This window comes from Trichophyton verrucosum, assembly GCF_000151505.1.
Source record: "Trichophyton verrucosum HKI 0517 chromosome Unknown contig00207_1.f1.exp, whole genome shotgun sequence".
Taxonomy (NCBI): Eukaryota; Fungi; Ascomycota; class Eurotiomycetes; order Onygenales; family Arthrodermataceae; genus Trichophyton; species Trichophyton verrucosum.
This window is the reverse complement of record NW_003315515.1, coordinates 1-18,500: the sequence shown is the minus strand read 5'-3', so window position 1 is coordinate 18,500 and position 18,500 is coordinate 1. Positions and strand designations below refer to the sequence as shown.

The window sequence follows — 18,500 nt, the reverse complement described above, 5'->3', positions numbered from 1 at the left end:
TTTTTCAGTATGCTTGCAGGGCGTCAAATCTGTGGGCATTAAGTTATTATATCCCAGACCAGACATGCGACCGCCACGCAACCTCGAACTCGCTATTTTATCAGTACCTCAAGGTCCTCCATGATCGATCCCCGGCCGTGTCATGAGCATTTGCCTGCCTCGAAGGATACTCCTGGGCCACAGCCGTTTCCAAGCCCGGGGACATGTGTTCTATCCGCTGTTAACGCCGTACCGACTCTCATTGGGAATAATTCAGTCTCCATCTCTCAGTACCTGGCGCAGCTATGTCCATCGATCGAAGGACTCTTCCAAGCGCAAGCCATACCCTATCCCTCCAGCAGGGCTACGAAAAGATCCATCCGAATGGATAAAACGTTTAGAAATATACATCCCCCCGCAGAATGTGGATAATGGCCTCGCCGTGGCAGAACTGATTGGCCGGAGGAGCTGGCAGGAAGATTGTAAAGCGATTTTGGAGCTTTTATATCAAGCCCGAGAACAGCTAGGGTTTGACCTCCTTACAATACTTGGGCTCAAACTGGGAAGATGGCGGGATTTTCATGTCATAGTCAATAAACTCCTGGATTTCGCAAGCGAGAGTCGGGCCTTGGCCCGGCCAGGAGAATTACCTTCAAATATCGATTGGGGCAGTTTGGGCTCATTTGATAGATTATCTGGTGATCTGCTGAAATCCACTTCGCTTAGTGGATTACGGGTTGATACCGATGGCAGGGACGCTTTATCAGTCAAAGACTACCTTGAAGGGGCAATGCTTCAGCGTCAGACGGGAAAGGCAGACAGAAGAGCCGAGGCAATGAGTGAAATTTGGCAGAGCCTGGGTTCCTTCATTCTTGAGACATCAGATTTACCCGAGGCGGAGAGCGCTTCAATTATGTCACATTTCCACCTTGTTGTTGCCCAACTGCATCATCTTGACATGATACCTTCTGGAGTATACAGATACGACTCAAACTACGAACCCACTCTACCAAACCGGCCTCCAGAGATGCAGCTACTCTCCTATCCTATAATGAGTGTAGTGTCCGGTGTAGCGTTGGAAGCTGCGGCGACAGATAATGCCGTCGACGAGTCAGATTCTACATCCCATGCACCGTCGTCAAGATTCAAATCAAGACCGCTTGGTTTTGGTATATGGCTTGAATTTATTCTTTGGTGCTGTGTTGAAGGAGGCTATGCAGCAGAGGCCAGTTGGATACTACAAATGTTTCGTGCTCGTTCAAAAGCGTGGAATATACGAAGTTGGGCCGCGCTGCATCGGTCTAAAGGACCAATCGATCCATTGAAAATGGACCGGTATGACACTTGGGAAGAGTGCGGAGTATTATCAGACGAACCCTTTTCTTATCGTTCAGATCGTCCGTTCCTAGGAATGGGGGAACGGACAATCACCAAAGAAGTGGTTTATTCCGTCATGGAGGGACTCATAAATTCTCTCAAAGCCGATGCTGGCACGGCCAGCGGTCCGGGAGATCCAATAAAATTTGTTTTGACCCGGTTGGGCCTTTTACGTGCACTTCTGGGTAGGAACAAATTATCTCTCTCCCAGGAAGAACTCACCTATTTGATTGTCCGAATCCTCGAAACCGGAGCGGTAGTGCCAGAAACAGATCCTCAGTCCCTTGAGCATCTACTTAATCATGCCTCGTACATCCTCCCGGCAGAACATTCGATAAACCCCCCTGAGGCTGGTTATGAAAATGTTGGTCTCCAAGAGTACAAGCCCGCTGAGTCTCTGGTAGTATTAGGTTTGTACCAATATGCGTTGAACATATATGCATCCAGTGGTCGCGCCTCAGGCACAGTCGATATCTTTGGACGCTTATTGGGGGAAGTTGATCCTGCTAAAGTTTTCGAGATGCGTGAATCTGTTCTAGATCCAAAATACCTGGTCATGGCACACAGGGTTCATCAAACAGCTTCTAGCCGGTCTCGAATTGCCCGGTCCCCAGCTCAATCCGAGCATCTTGAACTTCCACCGGTCTCCTGGGCCTTGCTTCTTGATACTCTAACCTCTTCTCGGTTGTATCGACTTGCAGATTGGGTAACGCATACCTGTGCAAAAGCTTTGGAAGTTTCAACATCCCGTACCCGTGAAGGATTTCTTATTACCGACTCTCTGATCCGGCTTGCAACTGCAACGAAAAACCGTGAGCTCTATTCTAATACCATTAAGAGACTTGAGCGCCCTCTTCGCCGCCAGACCTTGATTGCCTTGTTGAATTGGAGAATTGGGGAATGTGACTCCAAGGGTGCTATAGAGCTTCTCCATTATCTCCGAGATATTAGGCTGTCACAGTGGGATATTGAAAACATAACGTCTCTTGCAGCAGTGATCATACGGTTAGAGTGTCGGACGTCTAGCACGGATAAATCAAGCTCTGACTCCATACCTGCTGAAAACCAAGATGAAGCTCTGGAACTAGCATGTAGCCTTCTAGTTGACCTCTTGAATGGGAAATTCAACCAGCACTACAGCTATTCCAAGGACCCAAACATTTCTAAAGCTATATTGAATCGGTTACATCATGTCTTCCGTTCTATTCCTGGCAGACTGTCTAATGCCTGCCGCAAGGTACAGCTGCAGTGGGACCGTCGTTATGATCCTGAGTACCGCATTCCTCCTAGCGCCTTCAACCAGCTCCTAGCTGCTATTGTCGACACACAAGGCTGTTTACCTGGTAAACGACTATGGGATCAGTTTTGTATTGACCCGTTGCTGAGTTTTGATGCATCTCGCGACCGCAAGCAACAAAGAATACGAACTGACCTCCCTTTCAACGCAAGGTCTATCTACCCTAAAAGGACTCCCTTGGTCGTACCAGATCTTACAACGGTCCGAATCATCGCTAACGCAGCACTCGATGAACAAAATTCCCCCCGTCAGCCTGGACACAATCCTGCCCATCCCGTTACTCAACCATTGACCTCGCAAAACCACCCTGCCGACAGTGTCAACCGTGTCTTGGATTGGTGTGCTAGGGTATATGAACGTCTTGGCCTCGATTTTCGAGAGATTAACAGGGAGCTTGACGGACATCCAGCACGAAAATTAGGCCATTTGACGGAAACGTCATCATCGACAGCGAAGAGGTCGCCCGAATAGACTCCAGCCTCCCGAAATCCGTACCATCCAACAAAAATATCTTCCTCATGACATAATTGAATTCGGCGCATCGGCATTTGTATATTAAGCGGATACCCCTTGTATCAATAGATAGAGATAAATGTTCAACCAATTACATTCAACAGGCAAACTCTTGGTCTTTTTCTCGCCCTAGTCTCGCTATCGTTTCCCCCTTGCTGTGTGTAGCCTAGTGACGTTGCTAGAAGGTTCCATTGGACGTTTTTGATAGCAAGAGCTCCATACGTAATATAAGAAGTTCATATAAAAGGGCTCACTCCCGGTTCGAAAACATCAATTTCTTGGTAACAACAGTTGGCTATATCAATCAAAACAAAAAAGAACAATACAAAACAATCCCCAAATAGGGGTACAACAAATAACACTTCGAACTAACAAAAATCTATCAAAAGGGGAAAATATGCGTGGACCGCAGACGCATCAGTCTTTGCGACTCTTATCTCACGTCGCCTGGTTCGGACAATCTACCACTTCATGTTTCCAATGGCAAGACCACTCTCAAGGAGACTACTCGGTGCTACGAAGCTGAACCCACCAAATGGATCCTCAGAAGGCTGGATACCTCCCATTTCGCTATCAGTGGCGCCCTCGCCGTCAACGTCCATTGCGTCTTCGGCATTTGAAAATGGCCCGGACTTAGTCGTTAGGACAGGACTAAGAGGTAACGAAGTGAAATCGTGGGAAAAGTTCTCGGCCAGAGCTGGATCCGTCACCACAGGTTTTATTGGAGGCTCCAACTCACGCTTTTCCAAGGCCTTCCAGTCGATTTTTCTAAAGAATCGATGCGATTTAATAGTGCGGATGTCCTTAGATGTATGATACCCCAGGCGTTTCTGTGGCTCCTTGCGAAGAAGACGCGTGAGAAAGTCCTTTGCATCAGGGCCAAGGAAGTACGGAAGTGCCAATTTCTGCTTCAAGATCTTTTCCGTGATTTTGGCATGATTGTTACCCTTGAAGGGTGGCGAGCCGGTGAGGAGGTCAAATCCCAAGGCTCCCAAAGACCACCAGTCACAGGCTTTGCCATAGGGCTTACCCATGATAACTTCTGGTGCCATGTACTCTATGGTTCCGAGGGAAGAGTTGCACCGGTCATCATCGTCAACGGCGACTTTGCTTAGGCCGAAATCCGTGAGAAGAAGATGGCCATCCGCGTCCAACAGGCAATTCTCGGGCTTCAAGTCGCGATAGATAACGCCAACATTGCAATGCAAATGTTCAAGAGCAAGCACCATTTCGGCCATATAGAAAGAAGCCGTTTCCTCGGAAAACATACGCTCCATCGCGAGATGGGTGAATAGTTCTCCTCCCTGTGCGTATTCCAGGATTAAATATAGCTTCTCATGGTCTTGAAATGCATAGTATAACTTAACGACGAATGGGTGTCGGTTAACGCTCTCTAGAATAGCCCTTTCCGTCTTGGTCTGTTCCACCAGCCTCTTATGCACGGTAAGGGAAGCCTTACGAAACTGCTTTTGTGCATACAAGGCCCCGTTAGCCTTCTGCTTGACGAGAAGAACGGTTCCAAATGTTCCCTTTCCAAGACAGGTCAGTGAGTCAAAGTCAGCAGCGGTCATCTTGCGGTTTAGGATGGCCTTCTTCTCGGAACCATCCATTGCTTTGGGCCCTTCATTATTAAGGTCAAGGCTGACGAAGTCGTCTCCCAATGGAACTTCATATGTCGTCAGAATCTCAGTGTGGTCACTTTCCGAGATAACACTGCCGCAACTTGATGTTTCTGATCCCTTCTTACTAGCTTCGGAACCTGAAGGCCGGGCAGATCCAACATTGAGTGCATCCAACTGAATGCTAAGTGCACTAATACCATGTGCTGAAGGAGGCCTGGATTCAAAATTGTTTTTGAACGCACCCACTGGGCGAAGCCGTGGAGAGATGGAGGAACGACCGTCCTTGAAATAAGCCGGTGGCGTCTCACAGCCGGGCTGAGGAGCCTCTACAACATGAGAGACAGCATTTTTATCCTTTGGCAGCTTCTTCTTTTTATTTTTCTTTTTCTTCACGGGATTAAGGCCTCCACTTTTAGGGTTCGGTCTCATAGGGCTCACATCGCCTGGAACCATGCGGAAGTTGCTCGTGGTGCTCGGTTTCTCGCTAACGACAGTTGCCCAGGACTGGCCAAGATCTGCTTCATCGGCCTGTTCAGGTTCAGGAGTCTGGGGCATAAAGACGTCAGAGACGACAAATTCCTCCTGAGGTTGCCATCGTGGGGAAGAATTATTACTCTCCGCACGATGCAGAGATAGCAAATCACTCTCCAGAACCTGTCTCGCCATGTAGCCCGGAAGAAAATGGGCTATTTTTTTAGGATCGGCTCCTGGCCTGACACGGCGATAAGGAGATATATATATACCTCCCACAGCAGCAGTGACCTGCTGAGGGTGGATGGTGGCTAGCGGTGATTGGAGTCACTGCACAGCAACAAATATTAGCATCTACTTTTGACTAAGGGGTATGCTGAAGGGCCATCTTCACCTTTTGGCTCCGGGCCGTGTGAATGGCCCTTTCACACTCCTGAGTATCTTCAAAGTATTCGCAAATGTACTTGACTGTTCCGCTTGCTAATCCTCGAGTTTACCGTCCGCCCTTTTTCAGGACGGACCATTCACCGGTAGCCAAACCACCCTATCCACCTCTGTTCCGAGAATGCTGAGCTGTCGAGGAGCCACTGGAACTGCACACACGTTATCACCCAAGGCTGAGATGGTGGAAGCGGCAACAAATACTAGGCCGGAGCCAAGTACAACAGGATCGATAAGTAGCGAGTTTCTTGACAGGCCCATAGATGTAGTAGTCGTGGTCAATAGAGTGCAGTATATGTATAGATATCCAATTAGTCGTTTGTTTGTCTCTCCTTTCTGTTAATCTCTTTCTTTCTCGCCTTTTGAGGTTGAAAAAAGATCGAAGCATCAACAAAAAATCAGATTAGATAATCACCCACATGCATCAAATCGTCACGCGCTGATTGGTTAGTTTGAAGACAAAGTTCGGCTAGTATTTAATCCGTTAAAGGTCACATGACATTGATATAAAAATGGCCAGAAGTAGAAAGAGGAAAGAGACCAGGCTGAAGGCCCTGCACTGTATTATTATTATTATGCAGGCCGACGAGAGACGCCAAAGAAGCTGGCAGCGCGCGTTATCTCGAGGCCAGAAAACGCTACAAAGGCCATGGCGCTGGGCTTCTCGACTCTAACCGTCACCTCGTCGAGCGGGAACTCCACCAGCACAATCTTCGCCGCATGCGTAGCAAGTGCTTCAACCGTTTCATACGAGGTTTTATCGACACTCTTAAGTAGCAGCATTTATATCAGTATCATCATATGTACAAGAGTCAGCTTCAAATGGGAGAAAACTCACCTCAGCTACCTTGGAGACCATGGTCTGATACTCTTTCGGTATCATACGTGTCTTACCCTTAATCCGTCGGAAAGTCAATGCGAGTTCCACGATCTGCTTGTCCTCTCTCTCGTGAGGGTTGACCCCAATGATACAAGCACATCGTATCCCCTCGATTCTCACGGTCAAGTCAAAATCCATAAAATTATCCTCCTCTTTGACAGGCCTCCTTCGCGTAACAAGTGTACAGAACAACCCCCGTTCAGCACGTAGTATGGCTTTGGGAAGATGCAGATCCACCGTTATCTCCTCTTTCTTCTCTGTAAACCAACGATCCTGAAATATAGTGTCGTCTTGATCACGTTCCGTAGCGCCTATTTCTGACCAGAGGACTTTATGCGCAGCGTCGCTTATTGTTAGGGCAACGTCAACTATGTCCTTGCTATAGGAGGGCCGGGTGGATGGATCGCCTGCATTCTCATCGGGAATGGTATCTTTGTTACTGGATATTATTGCGGACTCGATTGACCTGTATAGAGTCCCATAGTTGAGGGTGTAACCGACTGTGTCGTTTTCTGCAGCGAGAGATATCAGAGCAGCGGGGTAGGAGATCCGGACAGAGAAAGTCGCTGGTTGCGGCTTGTTAGTCCGTCTCCAGGCGTCTGTTTGCAAGTATACCGGGACTGGAAGCTGGACATCGCGCAGTTGTATGTAGTCACACCCTGATTCAGCCATGGTTCTTGATATATTGCTGCTGTATGGCATATTTGTAGGTTGATAAACTTTGTATTTATAACAAAGCTTTATATCGATGCTAGTGTTTTCTCAAGGACTTAAAAAAAGATCTATGCGTATATTTACCAAATATGAAAATAGAGGATTCAACATAGTACAATTCCTGGTGGGCACGTTCAAGTAACTATCAAAGCATTAAATACATAAAAAATAACTATCATGAAGACCTCCGAATTTCAGTTAAAACATTCTCAGAAACTAAAAAAAGCTCATCGGAAAACTCGTTTCATGGCAAGTTTGGAAAGACAATACATCCATCATATTATTTCCCCCCTGCCAAAATGACCACCTTGAGCACTCAGAAACGTCATTCACATAGGCAGATTGTAAAGGATAAGAGAACGAAATCAGAAAAAATATATGGCCGTCAGCTTATAGGGAGTAGAGGGCCGAGAAGTTCGAGTTAAGGGTTGATCATCATCATCATGGAGACAGAGATTTGGGTAGACTGATGGCCAATGAGACGAGAAAAGAGAAGAAGGCCGAGCTTATTCCATACAGCAGATATCCTCCAAACGCTACGAGATCGAGATAACCACTCACGCTGTGAAAGGCATACTGGAAGTGAAATCAAGGAGAAAAGAATAGAAAAGGAAAAATAAATGGGGGGAGAAAACGGTTACCGAGGAGATGGATCCGAAAAGCTGCTGAATTTGCTTGCATGGCACGATCTGGAAGGGGGTATCCGTCTAGCTAACAGGTGAGAATTTTGTCGCAATTTCTTGAAAGTTAAAAATATGGTATTTTTTTCGTCAAAGTCAATAGATATATGACCGGCTCTGGTTTTGTTGGTGGTCTGACTGGCTCGCTGGCTGGCGGGATGGCTGAAGCTGGTATTTTTGGTTGGAAAGGAAAGCTCGTTTTTGTCATCGGGTATTGGTGGTAAACGTTATTGTCGGTGGTAGATTCTTACCCTTTTCTCTCTTGTTGTTTCTCTTTGAAAAAAAGGAGTAATAAGCATCAGGATAAGACGGAGGACGGGGTAAAACAGCCTCTCTCTTCTTCTCTCTTTTTTCCGATGCAAAAAACAAGGAGCCTCTTCTGGAAGGGTCATGCAAAAATGATAGGGAAGTACGAAATAAAAAGCTGAAACTGGAAGGAAAGGAAGAGAGTAGTCTACCAGTATCCGCCCCGGCGGTCATAGCCTCCATAATCCCCACGAGGTGGGCTGCGTGGCCGACCTCCAAATGGAGCCCCACGAGGCATGTACGGGTCGTCATAGTGACGGGGAGGACCACCGCCGCGCATGTCATACGGGTCATCGTATGGTCGGCGTGGTGGCGGGTAGTCATCTACACGCGCGCGAGGAGGCGAGCGGCGCCCGTATCCGTCACGGTCATAGTAGTCACGGCGTCCGTGAGGAGAGCGCTCACGGTAATGGCCACGAGGGCTATAGCCCCTGGGTGGGCCTCGTCTGTCATATTCATCAACTGGCGGATATGGAGGGCCACGGCGAGGAGAGCGGGAGCGGTATGGATCCCTGGGCACACGGTCCTCCATGGGGGGTTGAATCTATATAAGAGAGAAAAAATGTAAAGTTGAGCTGCGAAATCCATGTCATCAAATCCGGGAAGAAGGGTGGTGAATTCCTACGTCCGCAGTGCAGGTCACTCGGGAGCCTTTGAAGTCAGTGCCATCCAATTTCTCGACGGCAGTCCGGAGGTCGTTGCCATTTTCGAATTCAACAAATCTTTTGAAACATAGGTCATGCCTGGTCAGTTCTCCATGAGGCAAGAAGGAAGGTTGTTGGTTCGGGAAGAAGAGTAGAGGTTATGAGGGGAAAATGCGAACCCTTTCCCGTCACGGTCACGGGTTTCAGAGTAGACGACGTCGAGTCCTGACTGGCGCGCGAAATCCTTGAGATCCTAAAAAGAGTATGATGCGTGAGTCCTAGTGTCCTGGAAATGAGGGTGTCTGTATAAGCCTCCCACGTCCCGTTTTTTTATCCAATTTGAGAATGTAGGTTGAAGCCAGACCTGGCCATCTCTCCAGATTGGAAGCGTGACGAATCAACCAAGAGGGAAGGAGACGAATCCAGCACAAGCTCGACAAAGAACACGGGTGAAAGCTGATACATGGGGATGAAGGGAACTTAAATGGCAAATTTCGAATTTCCACTAGGTCCATGGAGGGGAGAAGCGGGATCGGGCATTAGCTAACCTGCCAACTGGTTTCAGGCAATCCAGTTATCTGCATACGGTATATTGTTCGTCGTGGACGAGGAGCAGCAGACCGTTCGGGAGGCCCAGGGAATGGCTCTCTACGCCGTGGCCCACGCGCAAATTGCACCGTGAGCCGTTCACCTTTGAAGTCGGTACCATCTAAAATGCATTAGATGGGAATCGACTCTTGGTTATAGTATTAAGTCATGGCATGGAACCAATGAACTTATGTCTCAATTTTCTTCACACGGGAGTGGAAGCAGGAGTGTATCACGTACGGAAAGCTGGAGAGCAGGAAACGAGCAAAAAGACGGATTCCAGTATTAGCACGGCGTCGTTCCACGGATTGAAGGTGAAACAAGGGTACTGAAAAAAAAGTAGACAAAGACAAAGGGGGAAAAGAAAATGAAAGGATCCAGGAGAAGTAAACGCGACCATGGAGGTGTCCTCACCAGGAACGACATCTTTTGCGTCCATAGCATCCTCGTATTCGATAAAGCCAAAGCCTTGCATCAGCTTGATCTCAGTTATCTTTCCGGTGCCGTGGGAGCCGAAATGCTCTTCGATGTCCTGTTTATTGACTGGAGGGAGAATATCCAGGCAGAAAAGATGCCCCTTTGAGTCAGCTGTATAGGCCACCAAGATCCGGAGTAGATTGATGATTATCTCATATGTTGTGAACCAGGATAGGGCATAGAGGGGAGAAACAGCAGTATCATTCAACAGTATGGATGGTATATGGCATGGCCCTTTTTCTCTCTGGATGTTGTTTCCTCCATTCCATGTAGGCGTGACTTTGTTTATATGCTGGTATTCCCCATGTTCCCCCTCTGCCTCCGAGTCCTGGAGGCGGACGCAACAAGACTCATCGAGTCTGCATGGAATAGAGAACAGTCTGCCAATACCAATACCATTTTATCCAGTACAAGAGGGGTAGACGGTGACGGAGATGGGATGGAGTAAGACCAGCAGCGTACCATTACGGGGCAGATTGCCGAGATAGAGACGGGTGGAGGAAACTTCGCTCATGGTGAAGGTCCTGAGGCGCAAGCGGGTTAGGAGGACGGCCTTGCTTATTGAACGACAACGTCTCCTGTGAGAGCAGAGAGAGGGAGGTTTTGGTGGTGGAGGAGGAGGTGGTGGTGTTGTTGATGTTTGGAGGGAGAAAGGAAGACGACGAAGCGAGAGGGGAGGAAAAAGAAGGCAACCTGAAGTTAAAAAGCTGACTGAGCACCTTCAAGCCATTCACGTGGTCTGGCTTCCGCTCCACCGACTATTAAGAATCACACAGGCACAAGACGGCGAGAACATGCATCCAGCAGCAGTTGGTGAGCAGTTAACGAGAGTCGTGATACCCGACGCTTGCTTTGTTATTCCGGTTAAGATGGCTAGGAGAGAAGGGCAAGGAGGGTGACGAAAGAGGGCCTTTTGCTTTTTTTTTTTCCCATTCATTCATTCTGCTGTTTATATTTATGATAGCTCTATTCTGTACATGGCTGGTATATACGATAATTGAATGCGTGGTATCCTATTTCTTTTCAGATATATAATAAAAAAAAAAAGGACGAAAGGATGCAACCTAGCCTAGGTTAGCCTAGGTGATGGAGTACTTGGGACCCTCGCCGCCCTGGGGGGTCTGCCAGTTGATATCCTGGGTAGGCACCTTGATATCACACGTCTTGCAGTGGATACAGCTAGAATAGGAAGACAACGAGTTAGCAGACCGGTAAAACGCCAACCGCCTCACGCCAGCCTCACTAGGAGGGAAAAGCAAAGGGGATTGGGAAGAAGGAAAAGAGGTACGGGGGATGGGGAGTGTGTGCAACTTACTTCTGAGCGTTGATCTGGAACCGCACACCATGTGGCTTGTCCTTGTCCTCGATATACTCGTACACGCCAGCAGGGCAGAAGCGGTTCTCAACACCCTGCCACTTCGGCCAAGCGTCGGCCGTGTGCTTCTCCCAGTCAGCGACCTGGAGGTGGACGGGCTGGTCTTCCTCGTGATTGGTGCCTGTCCGGCTCACGCTGGTGAGGATGTCGAAGGTGACTTCGCCGTCTGGCTTTGGATACTCGATCTTCTTGCACTCGCTCGCAGGTTTGGTGGCAGCGGAATCGGTGCTGTGGTGTTTGAGTGTCCAGGGAACGCGGCCGCGGAGGATATAGGCTTCTAGACCACTGTACATGATTCCGCCGTAGACTCCCAGTGAAGTATTGAAGGATGGACGCATGTTGCGTACCTCCTTGAGTTCGGACCAGATGGTCGAGGAGCGCAAAGCATCTTCGTACTCGTACAGGAAGATGGTGCCATCTGACGAATTGCCAGATAGGGCAGAGTATGTGGCCTTTGCGGCGAGCATGCCCGAGAGCATGGAGGTATGAGTTCCCTTAACCTTGGGCACGTTCATGAATCCTGCGCTATCTCCGATAAGGGCGCCGCCGGGAAAGGCACATTTGGGGATTGACTGGAAGCCGCCTTCGATGAGCGCTCGGCCAGCATAGGCGATGCACTGGCCGCCTTCTAGCACGCTTCGGAATAGAGGGTGCTGCTTTAGTTTCTGGAACTCGTTGTAGGGCGATAGCCAGGGGTTAGGGTAGTCCAACCCGACGGTTAGACCCACAGAGACCATGTTGTCACCGAAATGGTACATGAACGAGCCGCCGTAGGTGTCTCTGGGGAGCGGGTAGCCCATTGTGTGCGTAACCTCACCCTTGCGGAACTTCTCTGGCTGGACCTCCCATACCTCCTTGATACCAATGCCGTATGTCTGTGGCTGACAGTCCCGTCGCAGGTCGAATTTCTTCATCACTTTCTTCGTCAGGGAGCCGTGGCAACCCTCGCCGAGCAGAGTCACGCGAGCATGGAACTCCATCCCTCTCTCAAACGACTCCTTCGGTTTACCGTTTCGACCGATGCCTACGTCGTTTGTGGCGACTCCCTTGACGGATCCGTCGGCATTGTAGAGAACCTCGCTAGCGGCGAATCCGGGGTATACCTCCACGCCCAGCTCCTCTGCGCGTTCTCCAAGCCACTTGCACAACTGGCTGAGAGAGAGGATGTAGTTGCCATGGTTGTTCATCTGCGGAGGCGCCGGGATGGGGATGGCGTATTTTTCGGTCAGGAACCGCATCTTGTCTGTCGTCACTGGGGTGGTGTGCTCGAAGCGGTTCGGGTTGTCTTCGGCCAGCCAGTCCGGTAGCAACTCGTTGATGGCCGTGGGCTGTAGGACGTTTCCAGACACAATGTGGTCTCCGATCTCACCAGCCTTCTCCAGCAGCAGTACACGGAAGTCTTCATTTCCAGCTTCGTTCGCCAGCTTTTTTAGCTGGATGGCAGCACATAGGCCGGCAGGACCTACGTTTTCACTTGTTAGCAATTTCCCACTCATACATTTATATATATATCCATCGTGTCAGTCCATTGACTCACCTCCACCGACGATGCAGACGTCTACCTCATCCGACTCCCTCTGGATATCCTCAGGCCGGAACCGGGACTCCTGCTCCTCATCCCTTTTGACTGGAGCATGCGAGAAGGACCTCTGCTGCTGGCCTGAGAACCTCGCCAACCCTGTCTTTTGTCCCGCAATGCATCTCTGCACCGCCCTCCTCCTCACCGGAGCACTCGTCGAGTATTGTGAGAGCCCACTAACAGCAGCAGCAGCTCTGTTGGGGGTAGCCCTCCTCCATGCGGGGGCGGCGCAGCAAGCTTCCCTGCGCGCAAAGGCGAACGGCAGCACCGCAGACCGGGAGGCCATTGCTGAGCTCGCTCGTCAGAGGGTCTCCTTTGTCCTGATCCTGTATCTATTCAAACACACACACACACCAAAAAAAAAGAAGCTATCCCAGGCCGGCGTGGTTTCGTCGAACTGCGTGGCTCAAAACAGCGGTCGTCGGCACGATGCTCCGTCTTTGAAGGCGTAGGAGGTAATCTTCCGAAAAGAGAAGAAGAAAAGAAGCTGCTGGGCGGAACCTTCGGCAGGGAAGTTAAGCCGAGGCAAGCCGAGGCAGCCAGTCAGTCAGCGGTCAGGTGATGGTCATCGCTTAACTTGCCTTGTCTGGAAGAGGCGATCCCGTGACCAGCGCTTCATCCCTCGGCCCAAGTTTCACTTTTACCTTATGTAAGCAGCCCCCCCTTCCCCTTCAAAACATCCTTTTTCCCTTTTTTTTTCTTTGCTTCTAACTTCCACGTAATAATAATATTTGGCTTTGGCGAAAAGAAAGCAAAGTCAACCACAGGTACGTACCGCAGAGTGTACTCCGTAGATGGAGTAAGTACCTGCTTGGCCCGTCACAGTCACGGCGCAGCGCGTCCTGCGTTCGCTTTACGCGTCCACGGTCTCACAAAGCGAGTCTGTCCTCGGGCAACCACATAGCCTGGTTCTGAACCTGGCTAGTCTCTTCACTGCTGCCTGCTGGATGAGGATATAGTGGACAGCTACTCATCACTCGCCAGTCAACTCACTCACCCACTGCTGCGCGCGCTTTCACTGCGATCGGCTGCTGCCTATCACTCAGCAACTGCCACTGCCGCCGCGCCCGCTACGACGACGCGAGGACTCCGCCAGGCACAGCAACCACTGGCTGTCACTGCTTCTTTTTCTTCTTCTGCTTCTTCTTGCCTAGCTGTCCTCTTCTTTGTCACTCTAGTAGTCTAGTAGGAGTGAAGTAAAAGAAGCAACGAGCAGCAGCGAAAAAAGGGGTGGCAAGGCAGGCGAAGCAGCGCGCCAAGACGCAGGCTATCGGCAGTGATTGGCCAGACGCTAGTCCTCTTTAGGCAAGAGCCCCACCCATGACGCCTTCAAAAGCAATTTTTAAGGGGCGTGCGTGGCGCTAAGCGGGGGGAGTGCGTGGGCCGAGGCGCTGGCGGAGGGCGGCAGGCAAGAAGTATAAAAGGGACAGCCTCTTCCTCTTTTTCTGCCCGCTTTTTCGCTCTCCTGCTCGCGACACTTTCTTGCTCGAACCCCGAAACGGACTGAGAGACTCAGCGACGGAAGAAGAAGAAGAAAAGCCCCCTCAAGCCCACCAACCAGAAGCCTCATCTCCTTCTTGGCACTGCCTGCTTATCTCAGCGACTCGCGCGCGCTCTCTCTCTCTCTCTCTCCCGCCGCTACTCTCTTTTTCCGCGTCCTGCGCTGCGGCTCCGACCTGCCCACCGCTCCTTTACCACACACTCTCTCTTATCTTACTAATATACTAGATCTTCCCGTACTCTCTTGCGTATCCAAAAGGTAGTTAGTTTATTTGATGTTCATGTTGATGCTCCATGTTTGATGCTCCATCTTCGCCTCTGTTTTATCTTGGCTTCGTCTTCTTCTCTTCTCCATCATCTATCTCACCATGGCATCGCTGACTTGCGCCAGTTCGGGTGGTAGTCTTCATATCATCATCTTCTGGGGGAGGCATTCATTTGTTCATCTCCCATCACCCCTCAAGTCTCTCATTTTACGGTAGGCCCATTTTCACCACTCGCAAGAGCCCTCTCATTCCTCCCTCACTCACCAGCAACAAAACACATCGCTGTCTGGCCTCTGTTGGCCGCCTTGCTGTTCCTATTGTTGCTGTTGCTGCTGTTGATGTTGATGTTGCTGTCTTTTGCAGAGTGGTCTTATGCTGACTAATCTATTGCAGTTGCCTAGGTTGAATAGATCAACTTGGTCACCTGACTGTCATTGTTGCTTACCAAAACAACAACATCAAAACAACTTCCAAGCCATACCCAAAGCAGACAGTTATCGAGGATCTCGATATAACTTTGTAACGTCAGCGGAGACCGCAATCATGGATTCCTTGACGACCCATCCTGCAACTGCGCAGCAGGCCAAGGCGTTCACCTCGCCCGCCTCGTTGTCGTTCCCAGGTGGTGCTGGCGAACTGACTCCTCCATCTTCCTCTGAGAAAGAGGCCAACGGCGCCCAGCAGCCTCATCAGCCTCAGCATGTTAACGGCAGCGGTCCTGGCGGTGGTACGCCTGCGACCCCCGTTGCGACACCCGGAGCTGGCCCCGGCGTGAGTGGCATAGTACCAACGTTGCAGTGAGTAAAATTTTTCCCTTGTTTTCTTATGCATTATGATCTTCTGCTCTTTGGAACGTATCCGCAAGGGAGGGTGGTGTCGTATACAATCGAGTCTACACCCACCACCCTCCCCGTGGATTTTTGCCCTTCTGGCCCACCAGAATGCTGAAGCAAGAATTATCATTCTGAAGAAACATCGTTGCTACCGTCAACCTTGATTGCCGACTGGATCTCAAGACCATCGCCCTCCACGCCAGAAACGCGGAGTACAATCCAAAGGTTGGTGCTGGCGAAGTCGCTTGTTTACTTTTTTTTCCTTTTCGCACACACAAGTAGATATATATATATATATATTATTTGTGGTTTGAGAATGAAGCGCAAGGGTTTGCTGACGGAAACAGCGTTTTGCCGCCGTGATCATGCGTATTCGAGAGCCCAAGACTACTGCCCTGATCTTCGCATCAGGCAAGATGGTCGTCACCGGCGCAAAGTCGGAGGACGACTCGAAGCTCGCGTCTCGGAAATACGCTCGTATTATCCAGAAACTCGGGTTCAATGCCAAGTTCACGGACTTTAAGATCCAGAACATCGTCGGGTCATGCGACATCAAGTTCCCGATCCGTCTGGAAGGCTTGGCCAGCCGACATCACAACTTCAGCTCTTATGAACCAGAGCTGTTCCCGGGCTTGATCTATCGTATGATGAAGCCGAAGATCGTCCTGCTCATCTTCGTCAGCGGTAAGATTGTACTCACTGGCGCCAAGGTTAGGGAAGAGATATATCAAGCTTTCGAGATGATATATCCCGTCTTGACTGGTATGTTGACTACCATTCATTGCCTCTTGTGTATCTTCTTATCTAACATCTTTCCAATAGATTTCAGAAAAGTCTGAGTCACGTTGTTGACGCCCCAACCAAGCGGCTGCCCTTGTATTAACAGTTTCATACCTTGTTCATCTCCAAAAAAAAGCAAAGGTCATGGTTACGGTGCATGCAGTGGAAACAGAATGATGATGCCATCTATCCCATCCATCCACCTCCAAACGCACAACTTGCTACTCCTTGCCCTTGTCATTTTTTTCCCTTTTTTCCCTCTCTTACTACTCATTGCATTTACACGGCGTTTTAGCGACCTGACACTCGGTTTGTTTATTTGCGGATATCCCCCTCAAAAAAGAGAACGCAACTCAAATCACTTTTTTAATGCCTCCTAATGGGCAACGACTAACACAACAAAAACGACTTAAACTGGACATCAACACACCTTTTTAACCTCTCTGCCTTTTTTTTAGAGATGGAAGGTCCCTTTTATTTTCTCCTTTACACAATTTTTCTCAACTTTACTTTGTTTTCTCACGGTTTCTACCAAATGGGTGCATTAAGGTGCCGGTGCCGGTCAATGCCTCCTTTTTATTTTTCCCTCTCCCTTTTTCTCACGCAACCACCAGCTATCTCCTTCGTGGGGTCGTTTTATCTATGTTGACCAACTACGCTCTCGTCTCCCCTCCCCCCATATTTATTACTCTGGGGGATTCGCAACACATCACCACACTTAAGTGATTGCATGTGGAACAGTGAAACGTCTTACTCCATCAACTGCATTTCACCAGTACGCAAGCAGAAAAACAAAAAAAATTCTACAGGACAGGAAGAAAATAAGTTGATCAAAGTGGCTGTTCCAAAAAAGAAGCCCACCCCGGTCCTCGTATTCAGAATTCAACAAACGTTCAACCTGCCTTTTTTTTTTAACCTTTACTGCTTTTCCTGCTGTGCGTTCGTGTGTCTTTAACTTGCTTTGCGGCCCTTTATTCTCTTAAGCACAAAAGTTTACGGGTGGTAGGGGCAAGGGGAGACGGGGAGACGGAGACGGATCAGGACCAGGGGTGTAAAGGTCAACCCTGGGGAGAGCGAGCAAATGGGAGCAGGAAACGAAACGAAAGGAAGCGTCTTCACGCGAGGGAGGAGTAAGTTCCTTTTTTTTTCCTCTTGTTTTCTTTTACTTTTCCTGAGGCTCAAGCAGCTTCTTCTGCTATCGTCTTAGATTGTCTCGAGAGATGCCGTGGCATGGGGCGGTTTTCTTCCTACGTACGTACTTACAATAGCTAAACTACTCAATTTGAAGTATTGACAGTCATGCATTCTTCTGTATTATTATTATTATTCATCGTCTATCAACTTGATTGTAAATTTGTAATATCACATGAAAAGCAATAAGAGGCTGGAGATAGTTATATTAATGTTTGACGCATGTTTCGTTTCATGCTCGAGACAAGACCTGCGCTGGACCTGGTGGCCGGGGGAAGGAAAAAAGATAGGTCGCTCCGACAACTCAGCTGAAGCCGTAGGGAGGTACGGAGTAGGTCGAATAAGTAAATATTAGTTAGTTACTTTGTTAGTCAGTTAGTTAGCTGGAGAAAAAAAGTCGTTGATAAATTAACGGTTCCTGCAGATCGTTCGTATCACGCAGCAAGGAAGCACAAGACACAGCGAAGTCGGACAGTCCCAATCTGTATGTAGCCTGCATGCAGATAACAAGCTTATGCAGGCCTACAACCTGCTTATCACCTTCACGTCACCATCGTTGGTACTGTTGCTGGGGCCGTTGCTGGGGCTGGTGCTGGTGCTGGTGCTGGGGCAGTTGCTAATGGTGCTCTTCTCCAGTTCCTCGACCAACAGCATGCCCCTGGCGCCGGACCGGCTGCCGTCTTCAGTCCACACCACTCCGAGACCACCGGCAGGGGTGGTGACCGGATTATCCGTCCAAGCCCACAAACGAGCAAGGTCGGAGTCCAGGATGCCCTGCATGGCGTCCACGATCTTGTCGCCGAGGACAGGGAGGAATTTGTATCCATGGCCGCTGCCCCCTGTCGCAATGAAAAGGGACTTAATTTCCGGGTGGTAGGAGATGATAAAGTCTCCTTTGGGCCTGAACTACGTTAGACTTATTTAAAATGGGAGATGGGAATTAAAATATAGCGAAGGAGGAGGAGGAGAGAGAGAGAGAGAGAGAGG

General features: G+C 49.4%; 8 protein-coding genes across 8 annotated transcripts; 3 read left to right on the top strand and 5 right to left on the bottom strand.

Moving 5' to 3' along the window:
- Positions 1-142: 142 nt before the first annotated feature.
- TRV_02373 (uncharacterized protein) lies at positions 143-3,180 on the top strand (the record flags this gene model as incomplete). Its single annotated transcript, XM_003023433.1, has 2 exons — positions 143-2,991; positions 3,075-3,180. The coding sequence occupies 2 exons, from the start codon at positions 143-145 to the stop codon at positions 3,178-3,180; spliced, it is 2,955 nt and encodes a 984-aa protein (XP_003023479.1).
- Positions 3,181-3,627: 447 nt separating this feature from the next.
- Positions 3,628-5,454, bottom strand: TRV_02372 (uncharacterized protein; the record flags this gene model as incomplete). Its single annotated transcript, XM_003023432.1, has 1 exon — positions 3,628-5,454. The coding sequence occupies one exon, from the start codon at positions 5,452-5,454 to the stop codon at positions 3,628-3,630; it is 1,827 nt and encodes a 608-aa protein (XP_003023478.1).
- Positions 5,455-6,273: 819 nt separating this feature from the next.
- On the bottom strand, positions 6,274-7,252 carry TRV_02371 (dihydroneopterin aldolase domain protein; the record flags this gene model as incomplete). The annotated part of the gene is made up of 2 exons (XM_003023431.1): positions 6,274-6,468; positions 6,539-7,252. 2 exons carry the CDS (start codon positions 7,250-7,252, stop codon positions 6,274-6,276), a joined length of 909 nt encoding a protein of 302 aa, XP_003023477.1.
- A 2,448-nt stretch (positions 7,253-9,700) lies between these two features.
- Positions 9,701-10,930, bottom strand: TRV_02370 (uncharacterized protein; the record flags this gene model as incomplete). Its single annotated transcript, XM_003023430.1, has 4 exons — positions 9,701-9,840; positions 9,927-10,348; positions 10,458-10,747; positions 10,841-10,930. 4 exons carry the CDS (start codon positions 10,928-10,930, stop codon positions 9,701-9,703), a joined length of 942 nt encoding a protein of 313 aa, XP_003023476.1.
- Positions 10,931-11,068: 138 nt separating this feature from the next.
- On the bottom strand, positions 11,069-12,860 carry TRV_02369 (uncharacterized protein; the record flags this gene model as incomplete). The annotated part of the gene is made up of 2 exons (XM_003023429.1): positions 11,069-11,168; positions 11,305-12,860. The coding sequence occupies 2 exons, from the start codon at positions 12,858-12,860 to the stop codon at positions 11,069-11,071; spliced, it is 1,656 nt and encodes a 551-aa protein (XP_003023475.1).
- Positions 12,861-12,912: 52 nt separating this feature from the next.
- Positions 12,913-14,129, top strand: TRV_02368 (uncharacterized protein; the record flags this gene model as incomplete). Its single annotated transcript, XM_003023428.1, has 4 exons — positions 12,913-13,391; positions 13,415-13,485; positions 13,555-13,710; positions 13,903-14,129. The coding sequence occupies 4 exons, from the start codon at positions 12,913-12,915 to the stop codon at positions 14,127-14,129; spliced, it is 933 nt and encodes a 310-aa protein (XP_003023474.1).
- A 1,123-nt stretch (positions 14,130-15,252) lies between these two features.
- TRV_02367 (uncharacterized protein) lies at positions 15,253-16,499 on the top strand (the record flags this gene model as incomplete). The annotated part of the gene is made up of 4 exons (XM_003023427.1): positions 15,253-15,506; positions 15,680-15,767; positions 15,890-16,304; positions 16,429-16,499. 4 exons carry the CDS (start codon positions 15,253-15,255, stop codon positions 16,497-16,499), a joined length of 828 nt encoding a protein of 275 aa, XP_003023473.1.
- A 1,536-nt stretch (positions 16,500-18,035) lies between these two features.
- Positions 18,036-18,419, bottom strand: TRV_02366 (uncharacterized protein; the record flags this gene model as incomplete). Its single annotated transcript, XM_003023426.1, has 1 exon — positions 18,036-18,419. A coding segment is annotated over one exon (384 nt), but the record flags the coding sequence as incomplete, so codon positions are not given.
- Between the last annotated feature and the right edge of the window lie 81 nt (positions 18,420-18,500).